General features: G+C 47.1%; 1 protein-coding gene across 2 annotated transcripts in view; it reads left to right on the top strand.

Annotated features, from left to right (window-relative positions):
* The first annotated feature begins 1,819 nt into the window (after positions 1-1,819).
* Positions 1,820-20,601, top strand: part of MAML1 (mastermind like transcriptional coactivator 1) — a 48,281-nt gene continuing 29,499 nt past the window's right edge. The window contains exon 1 of one of the 2 annotated variants that reach the window (XM_058668817.1): positions 1,820-2,468. In XM_058668817.1, the coding sequence (XP_058524800.1) occupies positions 2,133-2,468 (336 nt within the window). In that variant the 5' untranslated portion in view covers positions 1,820-2,132. The remainder of the gene's footprint in view (positions 2,469-20,601) is intronic. The other variant, XM_058668816.1, reaches the window with a different exon arrangement.

The raw sequence follows: 20,601 nt of genomic DNA, 5'->3' as shown, positions 1-20,601 counted from the left end.
GAGGTTCCATTTCATTCCTCACTTTGTTCCAGCTGAGAGGTGAAATGACAAGTTTAGATCGTTATTGTTCCTTGCTTTTCCAGCGTTAAGCAGAGTTGATTCAAAACAAAACAGTCGCTTTTCTTTTGTTCAGTTAATTAAATGTTTGCCACATTAATAAGTTAACTTATGACCAACATTAGATTTTAGCTCTTATTAAACAGGTTCTTATATCATTATTTTACAGGCTGGTTACTGGTCCCACTGTTGCAAAATGCTCACTCTTTAGATTATGTTCCCCAATTTTTCTTGACCCACAGAGAACGCTTTAGATTGTCACATGACTAAGCGATGTAACATTAAAATGCTGTGTTAGCTCCTTCAGACTAACCCTCTTTATAGTCCCCATCTGTGCACGTGTCTTGCTGTTTCAGTAGTGGATTCAGCTTCAGTGGACCACCACAGGAGAATTTGCCAATACCCACAATTTGTTAGGGACAGTAAAATACCTATCACCACATGTATTTGAGTCCGTCTTTTTTTTTTTCATATTTAGTTCTGGCCCCTTCCTGCCTAATTGTGGTCTAACAGTTTCTGTGTGGAATGCTGTGGGTAGTTTTGGGGTAACATGATTTAGAGGTTCATTGAACATTTCCCCATCACCCCCTTTATTTGCAAAACACAGAAAGAACCCTTCCCTCCCCTCTCCCTCACCCCTGTTTCCTCCTCCACATGGCTGCAGCTTCCCGGGCTGGGCCAGGCCAAAGCCAAGAGCTCTCTTAAGTGCCTCGGTGCAGGCACTTTGATGGGGGGCATTCAGGAATCCAAAGACTTAAACTGTAATGCCAGACGGCCACTCCCAGTCAACTTCACATGATCGGGACCAGCCTCCGTGTTACTCATACACTTCCGTATTTCACAGCTATTTGGGAAGGTCATCCCCCTAAGAGTATGTGCCAGTAGGCTTTCGGATTGCTTTGCTGAAGTGACGCTATGTAGCACTCTCCTAAGTTACCGGTACCCTTCTTTCAGTAGTTCATTTAGAAGCAGGGCTTTCCTGCTTCTACTAAGTCAGTTGTCTGCTGCGTCTTTTTCTTTTTTTGTTCTGGCTTAGTATTAGTGGAGAACAGGCCTTGATGGGGCTGGGCGGAGCCACAGGCAGGCTGTGCGAGCTCCTGCTGTCAGTGCAGCCTCCCGGGAGCTCCTCGGTTCACCTCTTACGTGCTCCTAGCATTTCCGGTCGACCCCCTCCCACACCATGCAGCTTCGCTGAGCACTTCCTTCCTCCAGCTGCAAGTTTTCACTCTGCCGACCGTGCTCGCAGTCCCGGCTCAATGCAGTCGGACTCCGCACATCTTCTGGGTCTTACAAAAACTTGTTCAGGCATTGTAAATGAGACTGGCAGGAGACGGAGCAAGACAAAGCGTCTGCCGAGTCCCCCGGCCCCGCGGCCCCTTCTGACGAGAAGGGAAAGTGGCCGGCGCTGGAACTGCGTGGCCAGATCCCGGAAGGCGGAGAATGGGGAAGCGCTGCCCGCCAGGCGGCTGGCTACGCCGCTCCGAGTCTCGGCCCTGCTTCCCTCGGGGGACCCGGAAGAGCCTGCCCTCTGGGGCGGTGTTCAGGAAACCTCCGGTCGCCGCTCGGACGCGCTCCCGTCAGTCACCCGAACCTGGACCTCCAGGACTCGGGCCCGCCCACCCGTCGCGCTCCAGTTCCTTTTAAATACCGCTCGGCCGCCCCAGTGTGCTTCTGACGTGCTCGTCTCCACGCCTGTGGGCGGCCCGCTGCTGCTCTCCTCATTGGTCAGAGCTTCTGTCAGTCAGCCGTGACGCGAGAGGTCACGGCAGGCGCCCCGCCTTCTTCCGAGAGCCCCGAAAACAATTTTAAGATGGCGGCGGCAGCGGCGCGGAAAACAATGGGGTCGGGGCGGCGGGGACAGGCCGCGGCCTGAGGTGGGCAGCGAGCGGCGGTCTGGGGTCGGGCCGAGCGGGCAAGGAGGAAGGTCCGCCGCCGCGCGCGAGCCCCGCTCCGCCGCCCGCGGGGGCATGGCGCGGCCGTGAAGCGGACAGGGGCCGCGGCGGGGAGCGCAGCGCGCAGTGCCAGCCGGCCCCGAGAGGCCGGGCCCCGGGCCCGGTCCGAGCAGCCCGCGGCCCATGGTGCTGCCCACCTGCCCCATGGCGGAGTTCGCGCTGCCACGGCACAGCGCGGTCATGGAGCGCCTCCGCCGGCGCATCGAGCTCTGCCGGCGCCACCACAGCACCTGCGAGGCCCGCTACGAGGCCGTGTCGCCCGAGCGCCTGGAGCTCGAGCGCCAGCACACCTTCGCCCTGCACCAGCGCTGCATCCAGGCCAAGGCCAAGCGCGCCGGCAAGCACCGGCAGCAGCCGCCCGCCGCGGCCCCGGCGCCCGCCCCGGCCCCGGCGCCTCCGCCCGCCCCGGCCGCGCGCCTGGACTCCGCCGACGGCTCGGAGCTCGGCCGCCCGGCTGCGGTGAGTAAGAGCGGCTGGAGGGGAGAGGAGCGCGGCGGGGAGCCGGGCGGTTGTCATCTCCGGGAAACGGCCCTGTGACCTCGCTGTGGTCCTTGCGTGAGCCCTGGGCAGCTGAAGGGTTTATTTTGGAGACGGTTAGCAGAGGTCAAGTTGCCGGATCGTAAGGAACTTGGAGCACTGCAGGCCTGGCTCATTTATTCAGCAGATGTTGATTGGGTCCGTGCTGTAAGCAGGGCCCGGGCTTTAATATGGAAATCAGTCGGCCTTTCAGTTCACCGAGCCAGACTGCTTCTGAATGGAAAAATACATATAATAATAAATCTTTCATTGACTTGCCATGCAAGTATTCCTTGTTTAGGCCTCACTGTGTACTTAAGATCCCTGCGGAACTGTTGTCAACTCCAGCTTTAACTTAGGAGGCCTGTGTTAACTCTCTACTGTTACATAGTTGTTAGCTGCATTGATTGGTTTCTCAGTAGGTATTGGGGAAATTTGTAAGTTTAAAAGTTGTGTCTCCCTCCACCTCTGGCCCGAAAGTAACTTAGAGAAGAGCATTTTTGTTTGTAATTTTTTTTTTTTTTTTTTTTTTTTTTTTTTTTGTCATTTGTAAGTTAAGACGAATGTTACCAATTCAGTTTGCTCAGTGTACTTGGTCTGACTTAAGTCTTCAGGCGGTGTCTGCCTTACTCTTGAAACTCTGCAGGCTTCTCTGGCTTCAGGGCTGAGGTTCAACCTTTGGGTCTGGTTTTCAGGGGGCAGTGTGTCCTCACCAGTCTTTACTGCCCCTACCTTCCCATCCACTCCTCCCCGCCCCCAATACACACACACACACACACACACACACACAGCTTCTGCTCTCATCTTCCTCTGCCTCTCCAGCACCAGCCTGGCTCCACACCCCACTTTCTTTGCTTATTGTATGCACTGCTGCAACTCTTCAGTAAACTGGGAGATTGTTGGGCTTCTTACTCCCCGCAAGGTGCCTACCTGGTTCATGATGGGTGAGTATAGGTGTAAACACACTTCCTAAACCTGAGTGGCTGCTGCTAGACGCTACCCTGCACCTTCCAGAATCCCACCAGGTCGCAGAAGCCGCTCCTCAGCCCCTGCCTCTGCTTAAAGGCTGGAGTCAGACTTCCGTGGGCCCACAGCAGTTAGGATCTCCCTTTTCCTTGGGGAAACCAATCTGAGACTTTTTTTTAAAGATTTATTTATTTTTATTGCAAAGTCAGATATATACAGAGAGGAGGAGAGACAGAGAGGAAGATCTTCCGTCCAGTGATTCACTCCCCAAGTGGCCGCAATGGCCGGAACTGAGCTGATCCGAAGCAAGGAGCCAGGAGCTCTTTTGGGTCTCCCACGCAGGTGCAGGGTCCCAAGGCTTTGGGCTGTCCTCCACTGCTTTCCCAGGCCACAAGCAGGGAGTTGAATGGTAAGCAGGGCTGCCGGGATTAGAACCAGCACCCATAAGGGATCCCGGTGTGTTCAAGGCAAGGACTTTAACCGCCACTAGGCCATGGCGCCGGACCCTGGGATATTTATTTTGAGCACAAAGTCACATATTTAGGTCCCATGTAACCAACTAATTGAAAGCTTCTGGAGGCAGGAAGGACCAGGTCTCGGTGCTGTAGCGCATGCTCAGTGAATCCCATTGGACCTGGTGGTACTGGTCCTGAGTAGTCCAACCTCCTGTCCACTGACCGCAGAATGCGGAGTGTCTAAACCTGACAAGCCAACTTACTGACAGTTCTTGTAAAGTTAAGGTCTTGTAGTGTTAGAGTAATAAAAGTTCATGAAACTGATAGTTTCACAGGTCAGTTGCCTTGAACCTCAGCTGTGTAGTAATAATGATTCAATCTTTGGTTAAGGTGGGAGTAGGTGAGTTTTTCAGTGCTGAATTCTTGAAGAGAACCTGGGCGTTTTCTTTAGGAAGAGAATCCTGAGCATTGGCCCCTGAGTCTGGCTTCTCAGCCCTCTGGCTGTGAGAGGCTGCTGTTTGCCGAGCTAAGTTGCTGTGCGACCACGTGAAGGCCTGACCCTGGACTCCTTCAGTGTAAACTGTGGGGTGGGAATTATGCTTTTGGGTCTTTGCTAGGAAGAGAGCCCATTTCATTGCAGGCTTCACGTGGTTTTAGTTGAGTTTCGTGGCCTTGGAATGGGCTCACGGGACCAAAAGGAGAGGATTGCTAAGGCATCAAGGGCATTTTCCATCACCTTGCACCTCATTTTTTAGGATTAGGGGAGAGAGTCCTTGATGAGGTAGGGTTTGGGAGATACCAAGGAGAAGGTGTCCCTTTTAATCATTATTTTTCATAACTGTGTTCTAATTAATTACTCCTTGCGTTAGGAAAAATTCTTTTTTTTCTGCGTGTGTGGTAGTACTTTGAGGCAGTCATGTCACAGCCAAATACTTACCAGCAAGCCACATGCATGCGTGAAGAGGGATCAGACACACTGCTGTTCACCTGTACTTCAGCTGATTGGTTCTCTTCTTGGAGAGCCCCACTGCCTAACTCCTGAGCATCATCATCTGCTGGAGGCAGATCGGGGACCAAGCTGCAGGCCCTGTCTCCTAGAGTTCTTGAGCCCTGAGCATCCATTGCCTGCTTCTGCTGGAGGCGGAGAGGGGGCCGAGCCGCAGCCCCGTGTCTCCTGGCATTCAGGGCCTGAGCTTCCCGATGTGCTTTTAAAAACAAGGAGCAGAGTTCCAGTGACAAGATTGACTTTTTACTGGCAGTGCTGGGTTGTGGTGGATTAGACAGTCACTGTGGCACACACTCACTTTGTACGTGAACTAGTCTTTGTAATGACTTGAACATTCTCCATCTGTGGTAACATGCTCTTTAGGTTCATTTCCAGTCCCACCATCCACTGTTGAGCAGAGAGAAGTTGTGTGTGTGTGATGGTTGTGGAAGGAATGGGACGGTTGCGTACCAGCCTCTCATCATGGGAGCTGCCTTCCTGACTTAATTTAAAGTGTGAAATTTCTCTCTCTTCCTAAGATTTATTTATCTGAAAGTGTCAAAGAAAGATGAGCATCTGTTAGTTCACTCACTCAAATGGCTGCAACAAGCATGGCTGGACCAGGCCAAAGCCAGGAGCCAGAATCTCCATCCCAGCCTCCCTTGTGGGTGGTAGGGGCCCAAGTACTTGGGCCAGCACCTTCTCCTTCCCAGGTCTAATGATGGGGAGCCTCATCAGAAGCAGGACAGTTGGGATCAGACCAGCAAGCCTTATAGGCTAAGGTGTGATTTGCCCATTCCCTTGTTCTCTCTCCTCTGTTTCCCTATCTCCCTCGTCCTATTTGCAATTAATTTCAGACTTGCTGAAAAGTTACACATACAGCTGGAGGAACATCTATATATTCTTTTTTTTTTTTTTTTTTTTTTTAAGATTTATTCATTTAATTACAGCCAGATATACACAGAGGATGAGCCGCAACGGGCCGATGCTGCGCAGATCCGAAGCCGGGAACCAGGAACCTCTTCTGGGTCTCCCATGTGGGTGCAGTGTCCCAAAGCTTTGGGTCATCCTCGACTGCTTTCCCAGGCCACAAGCAGGGAGCTGGATGGGAAGTGGAGCTGCCGGGATTAGAACCGGCGCCCATATGGGATCCCGGGGCTTTCAAGGTGAGGACTTTAGCTGCTAGGCCACGCCGCCGGGCCCAACATCTATATATTCTTTACCTAGCTTTGTTGTGCCATTTGTGTGGGCAGTCCCCCCACCACCTTACTTTGGTTCTTGGAACCCCCTGAGGGGGCACTGAACAGTACAGAACTCTGCCCTCAAGCACCCTAGGGTATGCCTTCTGGGTGTTAAGAAAGGCGTGTAAAGTTTTAGTGATTACTTTATAGATCAAATGTTTCGTAAGAAGTATGCAAGTAAGATTATTTCCACGAAGTAGGTATTTTTGACTGTAACACATGTATGGTATTGTGAGATGATTTTCTTCAAAAGATGACTGATTTATCTTTAGGATCCTATTCTTTTGCGTGACATCTGGGACCTTGTCCTGGTTCTTCTTTCCCTTTCCCACTGGGTCTTCTCCTCAGCTTGGAGATGTGAGCACAGCGCTGCACCAGGAATCCTTGCTGCCACAGCTGCTTGCTCTCAGGGGTCCCTCTTCTTCCTGCCCTGACCCTTTCCACCTGCACCCGCTCCCGCCCATCTACCCACCCTCGGTCATTCGCTTTCGCTTCCATCCCCGCAGAAAATACCAAGGGTGAAATGGCCAAACTTGTTAGCTTCTTAGCTCATCATTCTTCTTGACTTCTTCCTAAGGCTCTTGGCTTCTGCTCTCTTCTTTCTTTCAAGGTCTTTGTTTTGTTTTTCCTCATTCTTCTTCCTGCCTTCTCTTAGTAATTCACATAGCATGTATTTGATTGCTTAGGCATGGAAGATGTCACCATGAACAAGAAAAACCAAAACTGTTCTCACAGAGCAAGAGAAGATCAGTAATTTTAATAGATATTATTAAGTTTTAATATATGCTAAGCAAAAATTCAGGAGGGGACCTGCCGCGATAGTGTAGTGATTAAAGTCCTTGCCTTGCACACCCAGGATCCCATATGGGCGCCGGTTCTAATCTCGGCAGCCCTGCTTCCCATCCAGCTCCTTGCTTATGGCCTGGGAAGGCCGTGGAGGACGGCCCAAATCTTTGGGACGCTGAACCCACCAAGGAGACCCAGAAGAAGCACCTGGCTCCTGGCTTGGATTAGCTCAGCTCCAGCTGTTGCAGTCACTTGGGGAATGAACCATCGGAGGAAAGATCTTCCTCTCTGTCTCTCCTCTCTGTATATCCACCTTTCAATAAAAATAAATAAATCTTTTTGTTTTGTCTTGTTTTCAGGTTTGTTTTTTATTTTTCTTTACATTTTATTATTATTATTATTATCATTGTATGGTATAATTCCATAGGCTCCTGGCATTTCCCTTATCCCCTCCCCAATTTCCTCCCCCCACCAGTTCCTCTATATCATTACTAAAATATATTTCTTCATGCACAGTCATATGTCCATCATTGCGGGCATGGACAATGGCAGAGAGTCCAGCATCCTGTTGTCAAGATATAGTGAACAGTTTCATTGTAAGTCCATCTTTGGAAGTAGAGATGCATACTACATTGTATCCTCACACCTGGATGTTAGTCTCTATTTCACAGCTGCTGTACATCCCCTCAAATGAAAAGTCATAATATAAAATCAACAATAGAAAGAAAAATAGAAATTTACAATGCCATGAAGTTAAATGACACATTACTAGTTATGACAGTATCCATTACATAGCTACTATACATCCCCTTAAATGAAAAGCCACAAAACAAAATCAACATCAGGGAGAAAAAAGAAATTAACAACACCATGAAGTTAAATAACATGCTACTAAATGACTAACGTGTAGCTGAAGAAATGAAAAATCAAGAACCTTCTTGAAAAAAAGTGATGCTACTGTATGATCTACGAGTCATTCAATGATTTAATCAGAAGAAAGTGTTTTTGAAGAGATAGAACTAACAGAAAACAACAAAACCCATGAGATGTAGTTTCTGCTGATTTTTGTTGAAGTGTGTCTCTTCTACACAATAAATAGATCGGTTTTGTTTTTTAATCCAGTCTACTAATCTATGACATTTGATTGAGCTTAAGCCATTTACATTCAAGCTTAATATGTATGGGTGGTACTTTGGTCCTGTCATTTTAGGAATGGGTTGTTCATTGGTTTAGTCTTCTGTTGTCATTTTACTGGGATGTTCTTCCCATTTGCCTTTGGTTTCGGTAGGTGCTATTCCTCTTCTCTGTGAAGAAAACATCTTGAAGTATCATTTGTAGGGCAGATTTGGAAGAGGCAAATTCTTTTAACTTTACTGTGCAAGAATTTTATTTCATTTTCAAAGACAAAAGAAAGCTTTGCTGGATATGTTATCCTAGGTCGACAATTTTTTTCTTTTGGAATCTCGAGTATGTCACTCCATTCTCTTCTGGCCTGTAGAGTTTCCTGTGAGAGATCTCCTGTGAGTTTAATTGGCATTCCTTTATATGTCAATTGAATTTTTTTACGTGCACATTTCAGGATCTTTTCCTTATGTTCAGTTGAAGAGAACTTGAAGATCTTGTGTCTTGGTGAAGATCACTTTTGATCAAGACTGTTGAGTTCTGTGCCCCTCCTGGATCTTGTTTCCCAATTCTTCCTCTGGATAAGGGAAATTTTCCTTTATTATTTCATTAAACACATTTGCAAACTCAGCTTCTGTTTCTGCACCTTCTGGGACTCCCATAACTTTTTTTTTTTTTAAAGATTTATTCAGTTTATTACAAAGTCAGATATACAGAGAGGAGGAGAGACAGAAAGGAAGATGTTCCGTCCAATGATTCACTCCCCAAGTGAGCCGCGACGGCCGGTGCGCGCCAATCCAAAGCAGGGAACCTGGAACCTCTTCCAGGTCTCCCACGCGGGTGCAGGGTCCCAAAGCATTGGGCCGTCCTCGACTGCTTTCCCAGGCCACAGGCAGGGAGCTGGATGGGAAGTGAGCTGCCGGGATTAGAACCGGTGCCCATATGGGATCCCGTGGTGTTCAAGGCGAGGACTTTAGCCACTAGGCCATGGCGCCGGGCCCTCCCATAACTCTTATATTAGGCTTTTTAATAGTATCTTTCAATTCTTGAATACGTTTTTTGGTCTGATCCATCTCTGCTTCCAGCTTTTGGTTTGCTTCCCCCTAGTGACAGGAAATATCTTCCAATTCTGAGATTCTTTCTTCTACTTGCTTCATTCTATTTTGGAGACTCTCCATTGTACTTTTAATTTGCTCTACTGTGTTCTTAATTTCTGATATATCAGCCTTGATTTGCTTTATTGCTTCCTTAAATTCTTTGAACTCTTGTATGTGCTTCTCATTGTTGATCAGAAGCTTTAAAATAAGTTTTGCAAATTCTGTGACCCCCATTTTCTTGATGTCTTCCTCAGTTAACTCTGAGGTTGGCGTAGGGTTTTGCTCCTTTGCAGGGAAGTTTTCAGTAATATTCATTGTGCCTTTGTCTCTTCCTTTGCTCTTGGTCATTGTACTTCTGGTTAGCAGAGTCTTCTCCTTGGGACAGGTTTCTAAGCTGTGTCACCCACAGGTCTACAACACAGTTTTACTTACTATTGTTGGTACACAACTCTTGCTTGCAGCCACTTATGCCACAACCTCCAGTGAGTTCCAGGTCTGGGTTCTTAGGCTAGATTTCGACCGTGGTCTCTACAGCCCCAGCTCCTGGCTCACCACTCTCCACCTCCTGTGGTACCGGCTGAGGCTGCACCGTTGTCTCTGCAACCTTTCTCCCACTTCCGGTTGGAGCAGGTTCCAGGATTAGAGAGACACCAGGTATCCTATATAGTTAGGTTGTTGGTGGTGCTGATCTTGCCAGAACCTGTTGGATGTTATGTCTGGTGCCACACAGACCTATTTTGACCCGTACGATGAAACGGTATTATTTTCCTGTGGGACCAGTGCAATCCACTGAGCTAAGTGAGTTCTCACGAGCTCAGCACATGCACAGTTCTCTGTTGTCCCCTGCAGTCCTAAAGCTATTGCCACAGTGTGCAAAATGGCGCCTGACATACCACCACTGGAAATCTTAATCTGCTGGCCGTCAGGTCTGAGGGCTACCCAGACATCAGGTCTGAGGGCTACCCAGACCTGTCTTGGGTGGAACCTGTAGAATGACACGTCGCTGCAGTTCACTGAGTCAGAAATGAGTTCACTCCCAGCTCAGTGTATGCTCCGTCCTTTCCCTTGCCTTAGCCTCTGTAAGCAAAATGGCGCCCAATCCAGCTCTAGAGGACTGACTGGGCTGTGAAATCCACCCTGTTCCCTCACTGCCCGTCTGGGATCTGCTGCTCTGTCTCTGCTCTTGGTCAAATCAAACGGACCAGCAGGACAGACAGTTCTTTGGGTTCACCTCCCAAGCTCCCAGTGAAAGTCCCTTCCCACCTGGCTGCTGGTGGAGTTCCGGCTGCTGGTGGAGTTCAGATCGCTGTTAGCTGAATGCTGCTGGAGTATCAGTCACTGCAACACCACACCATTGTGTCTGCTGCTTTGCTGTGTCTGTCAGTCTCCAGGTACCCCTCTGCTGTTGTTCTGTCCTTTCCTATTTCCTGGAATATGTCCTCTGTGCTTCATCCTGATTAAATGTTTTTCTTTTTTTTTTTTTTTTTTAAAGATTTTATTATTATTGTAAAGCTGGATATACAGAGAGGAGGAGAGACAGAGAGGAAGATCTTCCGTCCGATGTTTCACTCCCCAAGTGAGTCGCAACTGGCCGATGCGCGCCAATCCGATGCCGGGAACCAGGAACCTTTTCCGGGTCTCCCACACGGGTGCAGGGTCCCAAAGCTTTGAGCCGTCCTCAACTGCTTTCTCAGGCCATAAGCAGGGAGCTGAATGGGAAGGGGAGCTGCCGGGATTAGAACCGGCGCCCATATGGGATCCCGGGGCGTTCAAGGTGAGGACTTTAGCCACTAGGCCACGCCGCCGGGCCCTTAAATGTTTTTCTATCTGTTTAAACGTGTCCTTACCCTATTCCGCCATCTTGATTCTCCAAAAATAAATAAATCTTTAAAAAATTTTTCACAAAGTAATGTGGTACCAAATGATTGTACCTGCTTAACATAAGGGCTGATAATGTGAGATGCATAAAACTTTTTCCCTTAATGTAAGTAGAATTACTGAAATCATAGTAAGGTCTGGACAGCAGGCGGCAGTCCGTCATGTGGAAGCCTGAGGAAAGAGCATTGTTGTTCCAACACCTTCAGTCTGTGTGGCAAGAGAGTGCTGAGCTTAGGGGAAGAACAGAAAGGTCCTGGCATCTGGAGAGGCCAGGCAGGGGCAGAGCCGGTGTGAGGGCCTGCTGCAGGAGGAAGCAGTGGGATCATGGCGTAATCCAACTGAGGCTTTTCTTTTTGTTCTCATTTCATTTGAATGGCAGAGACAGAGGTCTTCCGTTTTCTAGTTCACTGTCAGCAAACCTGCTGCAGGCTGAAGCCAAGCCCTGGAACTTAGTCCTAGTTGCCTACGTAGGCAGCAGGAACCCAGCTATTTGAACTGCTGTGTGCTGCCTCCCAGGGTGTGCGGTAGCAGGAAGCTGGATTAGAAGCAAAGAAGCCAGGACTTAAGTTCCCATACAATATGTGAGCTTCCCAGGCAAGGACTTAATAAGTATATCAAATGCTCACTCCTAAGTTACCTTTGTGGGGCCCGGTGCAATGTCCTAGTGGCTAAAATCTCATCTTGCAAGCACTGGGATTCCATATGGGTGCTGTTTTGTATCCTGACTGCTCTACTTCACACCCAGCTCCCTGCTTGTGGCCTGGGAAAGCAGCGGAAGACGACCCAAAGCCTTGGAACCCTGCACCCTTATGGGAGACCCAGAAGAAGCTCCTAATTCCTGGTGTCAGATTGGCTCAGCTTTGGCTGTTGCAGCCACCTGGGGAGTGAACCAGCGGACAGGACATCTTTCTGTGTCTCCTTTCTGTGAATCTGCCTTTCCAATAAAAATAAATGTTTAAAAAATTCTGTTGCTAAGTGGAGGGTGTGTGCAGTTAGAATAGGCAAGAGTAGATGCAGTTGAGGTTTTGTGGTGGTCCAGGCTGCTGGAAGTGCTGCTGGTGGAGAAGGAAATGGGTTTGTAGGGCACCTCCTGAAGGTAGAGGTAACAGGATTTGGTTGCGGTCTGTCATTCTTGGATGTAGGAGAGAAAGAGCAAGCGACAGTGAGAATTGGAAAGGGAGGGTTTCTGATTTGCTGGCTGGGTGTCACGTTGTACCTTTCTTTCTGGGAGGCATCGCTGACTCCCAGGACTGCAGCCATCACCTGCACTGAGCCAGATCCACGTTTTCACTCCCTGCATTCTAAGACACAGTCTCTTTTTCCTACCAAATCTCTCTGTTTTTGTTTTCCCTCATTGTTTTGCCAAGTCCAGTTACCCAGAGTGGAACCCTTGGAATTACCCACTCCTTTCCCTTCATCCCAGGCCCCAGGTGGGGGTTTGTTTCCAACAGCATTGAGTCCCAGCTGGAATCCTGGACTCCTGTGGTTCATGGACCTGTGACACAGAGCTTGGTGGGCACAGAGGGCCAAGTTAAGGGCTTAGAGCCTGTGGGAATACAAGGGAAAGGAAGGGGTGCCGCTTGAGTATATTTGGAAGGCTTTAAAGAATTGACTTTCAAGATGGGTCATAAAGTTTCCAGAAGCTTTTCTCAAAGGGTATTACACAGAATACTAATTTCATAAGCTATTAAGAAAGTTCTAGAATGGAACAAATTTGGGAGACAGTGTGCCAAGCAAATTTGAACTGTTTCCTTTATTTATGACATTTCTATACCTTTAATATGTGGATATGCAGGAGGGCTTGAGCTTTTATCAAGGGACATCTAATAGGATTTTGATTCCTTGGATAGTCACATGGGGTAGTTTTTCAGTTTGATGGCTGAAGTGCTAGACACTAGAAGATAAAGATGGAAAGGTGTGGGCAAGAATCATGAAAAGCTTTACTCTTTGCGTGCTGCTTGCCTGCCTAAAAATGTATTGTTTGGCAGTTTTGTTGTTGGAGCACCGTGGAGTGCACACACACAACACGAACTAAGAGGGTGTGATGTCACCGAGTGACAGACGCTGAGTCGGCCATGGTTAGATAGGCTCCATCACTGAACAGGACATTAGGAGGTGTCACATAACAGTGAATTTTCAAACACACATTTTTTTTTTAAGATTTATTTTATTTTTATTACAAAGTCAGATATACTGAGAGGAGGAGAGATAGAGAGGAAGTGGAGCCACCGGGATTAGAACCAGCGGCCATATGGGATCAAGGCAAGGAACTTAGCCACTAGGCCACGCTGCCGAGCCCTCAAACACACATTTTAAATTGACATCTAAAGCTTTCATCGTTAAGTTTTTTAAGATGATCACAAATTAGAGCACATTTATTGCGTGGGTCAATTGGGTATGTAATCGTTTAAGCAGTATATCTATAGGGTAACAATTTTAAATGCTACATAACTTAATAGCAAGTAGCTATTTTAAAGATTTTTTTTTTTTTTTTATTGGAAAGGTGGATATATACAGAGAGGAGGGAGAGATAGAGAGGAAGATCTTCCGTCCGATGGTCACTCCCCAATGAGCACAACAGCTGGAGCTGAGCCAATCCAGAGCCAGGAGCTCTTCTAGGTCTCCCAAGGATTTGGGGCATCCTCAATTGCTGTTCCAGGTCACAAGCAGGGAGCTGGATGGGAATCAGGGCTGCTTGGATTAGAACCGGCGACCATATGGGATCCCGGGCGTGCAAGATGAGTATATTCACCACTATGTTATCGCGCTGGGTCCACAAGCAGCTATTTTAAAAGGAGAGAATAAAAGGGAAAAAACTGCTATTTATATTTGTACGGATTAATTTCTAGAGAATTATAAATATTAACATTTAAAAATAAGTTACTTCACTTGGGCTCAGAGTGGTAGCCTAGCACACACCAGGATCCTATTTTGGGCACTGGTTCTAATCCCGGCAGCCCCGCTTCCCATCCAGACCACTGCTTGTGGCCTGGGAAAGCAGTTGAGGACGACCCAAAGCCTTGGGACCCTGCACCCACATGGGAGACCCGGAAGCAGCTCCTGGCTCCTGGCTCCTTGCTTCGGATCAGCTCAGTTCCGGCCGTTGCAGCCACTTGGGGAGTGAATCAATGGACAGAAGATCTTTCTCTCTGTATATCTGACTTTCTAATAAAAATAAACCTTAAAAAAAGTTACATCCTGGATCCGGTGCAGTTGCTAGCAGCTGAGATCCTCGCCTTGAATGTGCTGGGATCCCATATGGTCGCCAGTTCTAATCCCGGCAACTCCACTTCCCATCCAGCTCCCTGCTTGTGGCCTGGGAAGGCAGCCGAGGACGGCCCAAAGCCTTGGGACACTGCACCGTGTGTGAGACCTGGAGGAAGTTCCAAGCTCCTGTCTCCGGATCAACGCAGCACTGGCTATTGTGGTCACTTGGGGAGTGAATCATCGGACAGAAGATTTTTCTTTCTGTCTCTCCTCTCCGTATATCTGACTTTGTGATAAAAATAAATCTTAAAAAAAAAAAAAGAAAAGAAAAAGTTGCGTCACGTTTTAAAATGTAGTCAGTTAATATCTCTATAGTGCTGTTTTTCATTAACCACTTAAAAAATATTTTCCTTTAGCAAAAATATTTTAAAGATTTGTTTATTTGAAAGGCAGATTAAGAGAGATGGAAAGGAAGAGAGAGGTTTTCCATCTGCTGGTTCACACCCCAAATTGCTATAGTTGGAGGAGAACCACTGAGCCAGACAAGCCAGGAGCCTCTTATGGGTCTGCCACTTAGGTGCGGGGGTTTATGTATGTGGGCCGCCTCTCACTGCTTTCCTCAGTGGATTAACAGGGAACTAGGTTGGAGATAGAACAGCCACAGCTTAGACTAGCACTCATGGGATGCCAGCAGTGGCCGCAAACAAATTTTAAATCTACTTTTTCTCTCAGAATTGGCATTTCTATTTTTATCACAAATAACGTATATGATGTATTTGAACTTAGTGTGCTTGAAAATACTTTTGTCACCATAGCGTATTCCTCCACAACAGAGCTAGTGTTTAGCCTGCCAGTGAAGATGCCTGCGTCGTGCTGTGGGCTGTGTTCCAGTCCCCACTCAGGCCTGCTCTTGCAGACCTTGGGAAGCTGCAGGTTCAGCTCCTACCTTCAGCCTTGGTCCAGCCATACCACTGCAGGCACTTGGCAGAGAACCAGTGAATGGGGACTCTTCTTCTATCTCTTTGAGCTTCTCAAATTAAAAAAATATATATTTTAATGTAGCTTGGGCCAGTGTTGCAGTGAAGCAGGTTGAGCTGCACCCATGTGTCCTGGCTTATTCCACTTCTAATCTAGTTGTTTGCTGATTTGCCTGGGAAAGCTGTGGAAAATGGCCCAAGTGCTTGGGCCCCTGCCGCCCACATGGGGAGCCTGGAAGGAGTTCCAGATTCCTGGCTTTCACCTACTCTAGCCCTGGCATGTGCACTTCTCTGGGTGTCTCTCTCTTTCTCTATGTAACTCTACCTTTCAAAAAAATAAATCTTTTTAAATTTTTTAATTAGGGGGAAGAACGGAGATAGGTGCCAGACTCAGCAGGCTAATCTTCCATCTTCAAGCCCCAGAATCGCATCTGGGTGGCAGTTCATACTCCGCCTGCTCACTTACCAGGCCACCTCCCTGCTATGGCCTGGAAAAGCAATGGAGGATGGTACAGGTATGTGAGACCCTGCACCCACCTGGGAGACCCAGAAGAGAAGGCTTCAGATTAGCTCAGCTCTAGCTATTGCGGACATTCGGAGAGTGAACCAGCAGGTGAAAGATCTATCTCTGTTTCTCCTTCTCCCTGTAAATCTGCCCTTCAGATGAAAATGATTTATATGTATTTTTTTGTATTTGTTTTTGTTTTAATCTAGGGACTAGTGTGTTGGTGTTATAGGCTAGTGTTCTGCCTCAGCACCATATGGGTGCTGGTTGTAATCCTAGCTGCTCCACTTGGGGAGTAAACTAGTGGATGGTAAACTATCTGTCCTTCCCTCTCTCTAACTCTGACTTTCATATTTTAAAAAAAATCTTTTTTATGCTTGATTAATTGATTGATTGATTGGAAAGGCAGATTTACAGAGAAGAGGAAAGTCAGAGAGGAAGATCTTCCATCTGTTGATTCACTGCCCAAGTGAACACAGCAGCCCAAACTAAACCAATCCAAAACCAGGAGCCAGGAGCTCTTTTGGGTCTCCCACACAGATGCAGGGTCCCAAGGCTTTGGGCCGTCTTCCACTGGTTTCCCAGGCCACAAGCAGGGAGTTGAATGGGAAGCAGGGCCACAGGGACTCGAACCAGTGTTTAAATGGGATCCCAGCACATACAAATCAAAGGCTTTAGCCACTAGGCCACCTCGCAGGGCCCCAAAATAAATCTTTTTTGGGCCCAGTGTGGTGGCCAAGTGGCTAAAGTCCTCGCCTTGAACACGCCGGGATCCCATATGGGCGCCAGTTCTAATCCCAGCAGCTGCACTTCCCATCCAGCTCCCTGCTTGTGGCCTGGGAAAGCAGTGGAAGGCCCAAAGCCTTGTGAGCCTGTACTCGCGTAGGAGACCCAGAAGAGTTCCTGGCTCCTGGCTTTGGATCGGCTCAGCTCCGGCCGTTGTGGCTCACTTGGGGAGTGAATCATCGGATGGAAAATTTTCCTCTCTGTCTCTCCTCCTCTCCATATATCTGACTTTGTAATAAAAATAAATAAATCTTCCAAAAGTAAATCTTTTCTTAAAATTTTAGTTCAAAGTAAATCTTTTAAATTTACTTTGACAATAAAATAAAACATATTTTTCTCTTTAAAGTGCTGTGCCATAGTGGGATTAAGCCACCACCTGCAATGCTGGCATCTCATATGCGCACAAAGGCTCACGCTTTACTAGTTCACTTTCCAAGTAGCCACAACAGCCAGAGCTGAGCCAGAGCTGAGCCAGGCGCTTCTTCAGTTCTCCCATGTGGATACAGGAGCCCAAACACTTGGACCATCCTCCAGTGTTTTCCCAGGCACATTTGTAGGAAATTGAATTGGAAGTGGAAAGGCTGGGATTCAAACTGGTCCCCATATGGGTTGCTAGTATTACAAGCAGTGGCTTAACTTGCTGTGCGACTACCCTGGCCCCTCACTTCACAGTACTTTGTGTAACCTGCTGTGCTCAAAACCTGTTGGAAAATTAAAAACTGTTCACTTTAAAATACTTTTACCAATCCAGTATTTTTTGGTTAAAAACTTTTATGGGGGCCTGATGTGGTGGCCCAGTGGCTAAAGTCCTCGCTTTGAGTGTGCCGGGATCCCGCGTGGGCATCGATTTCTGTCTCAGCTGCTCCACTTCCCTTCCAGCTCCCTGCTTGTGACCTGGAAAGCAGTAGGGACAGCCCAAAGCCTTGGCGCTCTGCACCCAAGCGGGAGACCTGGAGGAAGCTCTAGGCTTTGGATCGGCTCGCTCTGGCCATTGTGGCCATTCTGTAAATCTGCCTTTCAAAAAAATAAATAAATCTTTTTTTTTTTTTTTTTTTTTTTTTTTTTTTTTTTTTTGAGTTTCATGGAAGATGTGTACTGTGTCACCTAGTGGATAAAGCCATTTTGCAAGTCCAGTTGATGGTGGTGTTTTCATGACTGACATCTCACTGCCCAGAGCTGGTTGCCGGCATGCACAGCCTTGGACTGAGGCGTTGCCGCATCCCATGAGGTACATTACTTCCTCATCTCTTCCCCACATTATTATTTTTTTTTAAGATATATTTCTTTTTATCACAAAGTCAGATTAAAGAAAGGAGGAGAGATGGAGAGGAAGATCTTCCGTGTGACGATTCATTCCGCAGTTACCACAATGGCTAGAGCTGAGCTGATCCGAAGCCAGGATCCTCTTCCAGGTCACCCACCTGGGTGCAGGGTCCCAAAGCTTTGGACCGTCCTCGACTGCTTTCCCAGGCTACAAGCAGGGAGCTGGATGGGAAGCAGGACTGCTGGGATTAGAACTCTTGCCCATATAGATCCTGGTGTCTGCAAGGCAAAGACTTTAGCTGCTAGGCTACTGCACTAGGCCCTTGCCCACATTCTTGTTGCTCTCTTGTGGAGTACTCCTTTGAAGTTCTTCATGTCATTAGTTGAGAGTAGAAGAGCAATGTTTAAATTGAAAAACCTGTCCCTGCTAGTCTCTCTGTGGTTTGTCTGAATTCAGAACATCCCAACCTACTTTGGTAACTTAAGGCCTCAAGTCAGCAGGAGGGACTGGTGTGTGGCTGAACATTTGAAGCAGTATCCAGGACAGCACGCCCAACAGAGCAGCATGTTGTTGGGGTGTCGTCTGGCTGCACAGAAGCCTTTGTAAGGTCCAGATGACCTGATTTCTCCCGTGCCTTCCTGTGTCCGTAGTCCTTCCTCAGGCTAACTGGGAGCACCTTCTCGCTGCTCACAGCTCTGTTCCTGGGCCCGTCCTCCTGGATGCCCTCCTGAGTTGGCTCCTCCAGCTGCCAGGTATCTGCCCTCTGTTGGGACAGTAGCCACACTAAGCCATAATCAGTCAGTCAGCTTTTGCTGTACTCCATCAGATGTGAGCCACTTGAGAACAGTACCAAGAGGCTAGCCACATCCTTGGCAGTGAGCAAGTAATGGTGGGGTAAATATTAGCACATGACATGATGAAGGGAGCTGTGGAGTTAGAGTTGGAAGCTGTGGCATTAGGCCGGCAACGTTTTGTTTGATTATGTTTTTAGGGTTGATCGATTTATTTGGAAGGCACAGTTGAAGAGAGAAGAAGAGGAGACAGAGAGAGATCTTCTATCCTGTGGTTCACTCCCTGTGTGACAGCAACAGTCAGGCCTGAGCCGAGCTTCTGTGCCTCCTATGTGGGTGCAGGAGCCAGAGAACCTGAGCTAGGTTCCCAGGCCATTAGCAGGGAGCTAAAGATTGTAAGTAAAACAGAGAGCGCATCAGCTGGCACCCACGTGGGACACTAAATAGTCTTACCATAGTCTTATTTAAAAAGAAAAAAAGAGTAACTTTATTTTTAATTTTAGAATCAAGAAACTTTTTACAAACCATATGTTCGAAAAATTTATTTTCAGTAATGTAAGAGCTTACTAATAAAGGTGTATAGTGATTAGAGACTAATTTTAAAATCAAAGATATGATAACTTCTGTAGTTCTCTAAATATGAAAGAAGAAAAATTCTTCCTGGAATTTATGTGTTGCTGTGTAGTTCTTGGTTGCTGTAGTAGTCAGAACTTAAGGGAATTACAGGCCAGGAGTCAAGAAAACCTGAGTAAGGCAGAGTTTTAACCTAAATGAATTACATGATTTTAGGCTCCAGTTCTCTCTTCTTTTGAAAGGTATTAAGGGGGGAAAAAGTTCTAAGAGACCAGAGATTGGAAGCTTACTGGAAAAATATTACAGGGAAATCAGTCCTGCACAGTCTAGCCTCTTTTTTTTTTTTTTTTTTTTTGTTGTTGTTAAGATTTATTTATTTTCACTGGAAAGTTGCAGGGGACCGTGCAGTAGGTGTAGATGGCACGAAGGTGTGAAGAGAACAGCTCCCCTGCTTGGCAGGGCCCAGGGGAGCTTCCAGCTGTTTGGCAGGGCCCGGCGGATTTCTCTCTGACCACCTTGATGCAGTCTCACCACCCTTTTGCATGGACACTCAAGCACCCCACTAAGAATCCTGTAGTCTATTGAGGCATTGTTTGCCCCTGTGAGATGGCTTTGGCAAGTAATATGAGCTTGAGAGTTAATGTTACTGATAATGTCTTGGTGAGTGGACCTTTAACCGCGCACAGGAGTACAATTAAACCCATGCCATTTCTGGACACCTTGTTGTGTGCCTACCCATTGTCCTGAAATCTGGCCCAGACATATAACATGCCTGCTGGAAAATGGCTTAATAGAATTTTACAAACTAACAGAATTGATGGGAGTATGAGTGGAAACTGCTATGGCAAAAAATATATAGTTACTGTGACCTTAAAGGTTAGCCTGTCCTTGCAACTTTTAGAGCATAGAAAATGCAGCTGTTTTAGCCGTTTTTATAATTTTTTTAACTAGAGGAAATTTAGGGCAATTTTACTAACATCACAGAGATATACTTTTGATTATTGTTTAATTGTCTATGGGGTTGTAGGGTTTGCAGTTGTAGGGGGATTTAATGTTTGAAACTTTTTGCCTTAGATCCTTATGTTCTTTTCTTTTGATGTATCTTTCCCATTATGTGATAGATAAGTTGTGAAAATAAAATGTAGTAGGTAGGAATGTTTTACTGATTAGTAGGTAACCATCTGTGCCTCGGCCTTGGAGTTCCGGCTGTCACCTAATGGCTACTTCTGAAGAATGAATAATGGCTTGCTTTAAAGAAACTGATTATAGTAACTTACAGAATTATCTTTAAGAGCACCTGGTTGACCATGAAGTAAAAATTAATTGGACATCTGTGTATGCTGTCTTAGTTCTAAAGTTAAAGATAAAAAATCAAACGTTTGTGCAGAGGCTAGTGATGTGTCTAAGTAAATAAAAAGGAGAGCTTTTTTTGGAGAAAAAAGG

This window comes from Ochotona princeps, chromosome 9 (assembly GCF_030435755.1).
Source record: "Ochotona princeps isolate mOchPri1 chromosome 9, mOchPri1.hap1, whole genome shotgun sequence".
In the NCBI taxonomy this organism is placed as follows: domain Eukaryota; kingdom Metazoa; phylum Chordata; class Mammalia; order Lagomorpha; family Ochotonidae; genus Ochotona; species Ochotona princeps.
The sequence above is the reverse complement of the archived record's forward strand: the minus strand, read 5'-3'. Positions and strand labels throughout refer to the sequence as shown.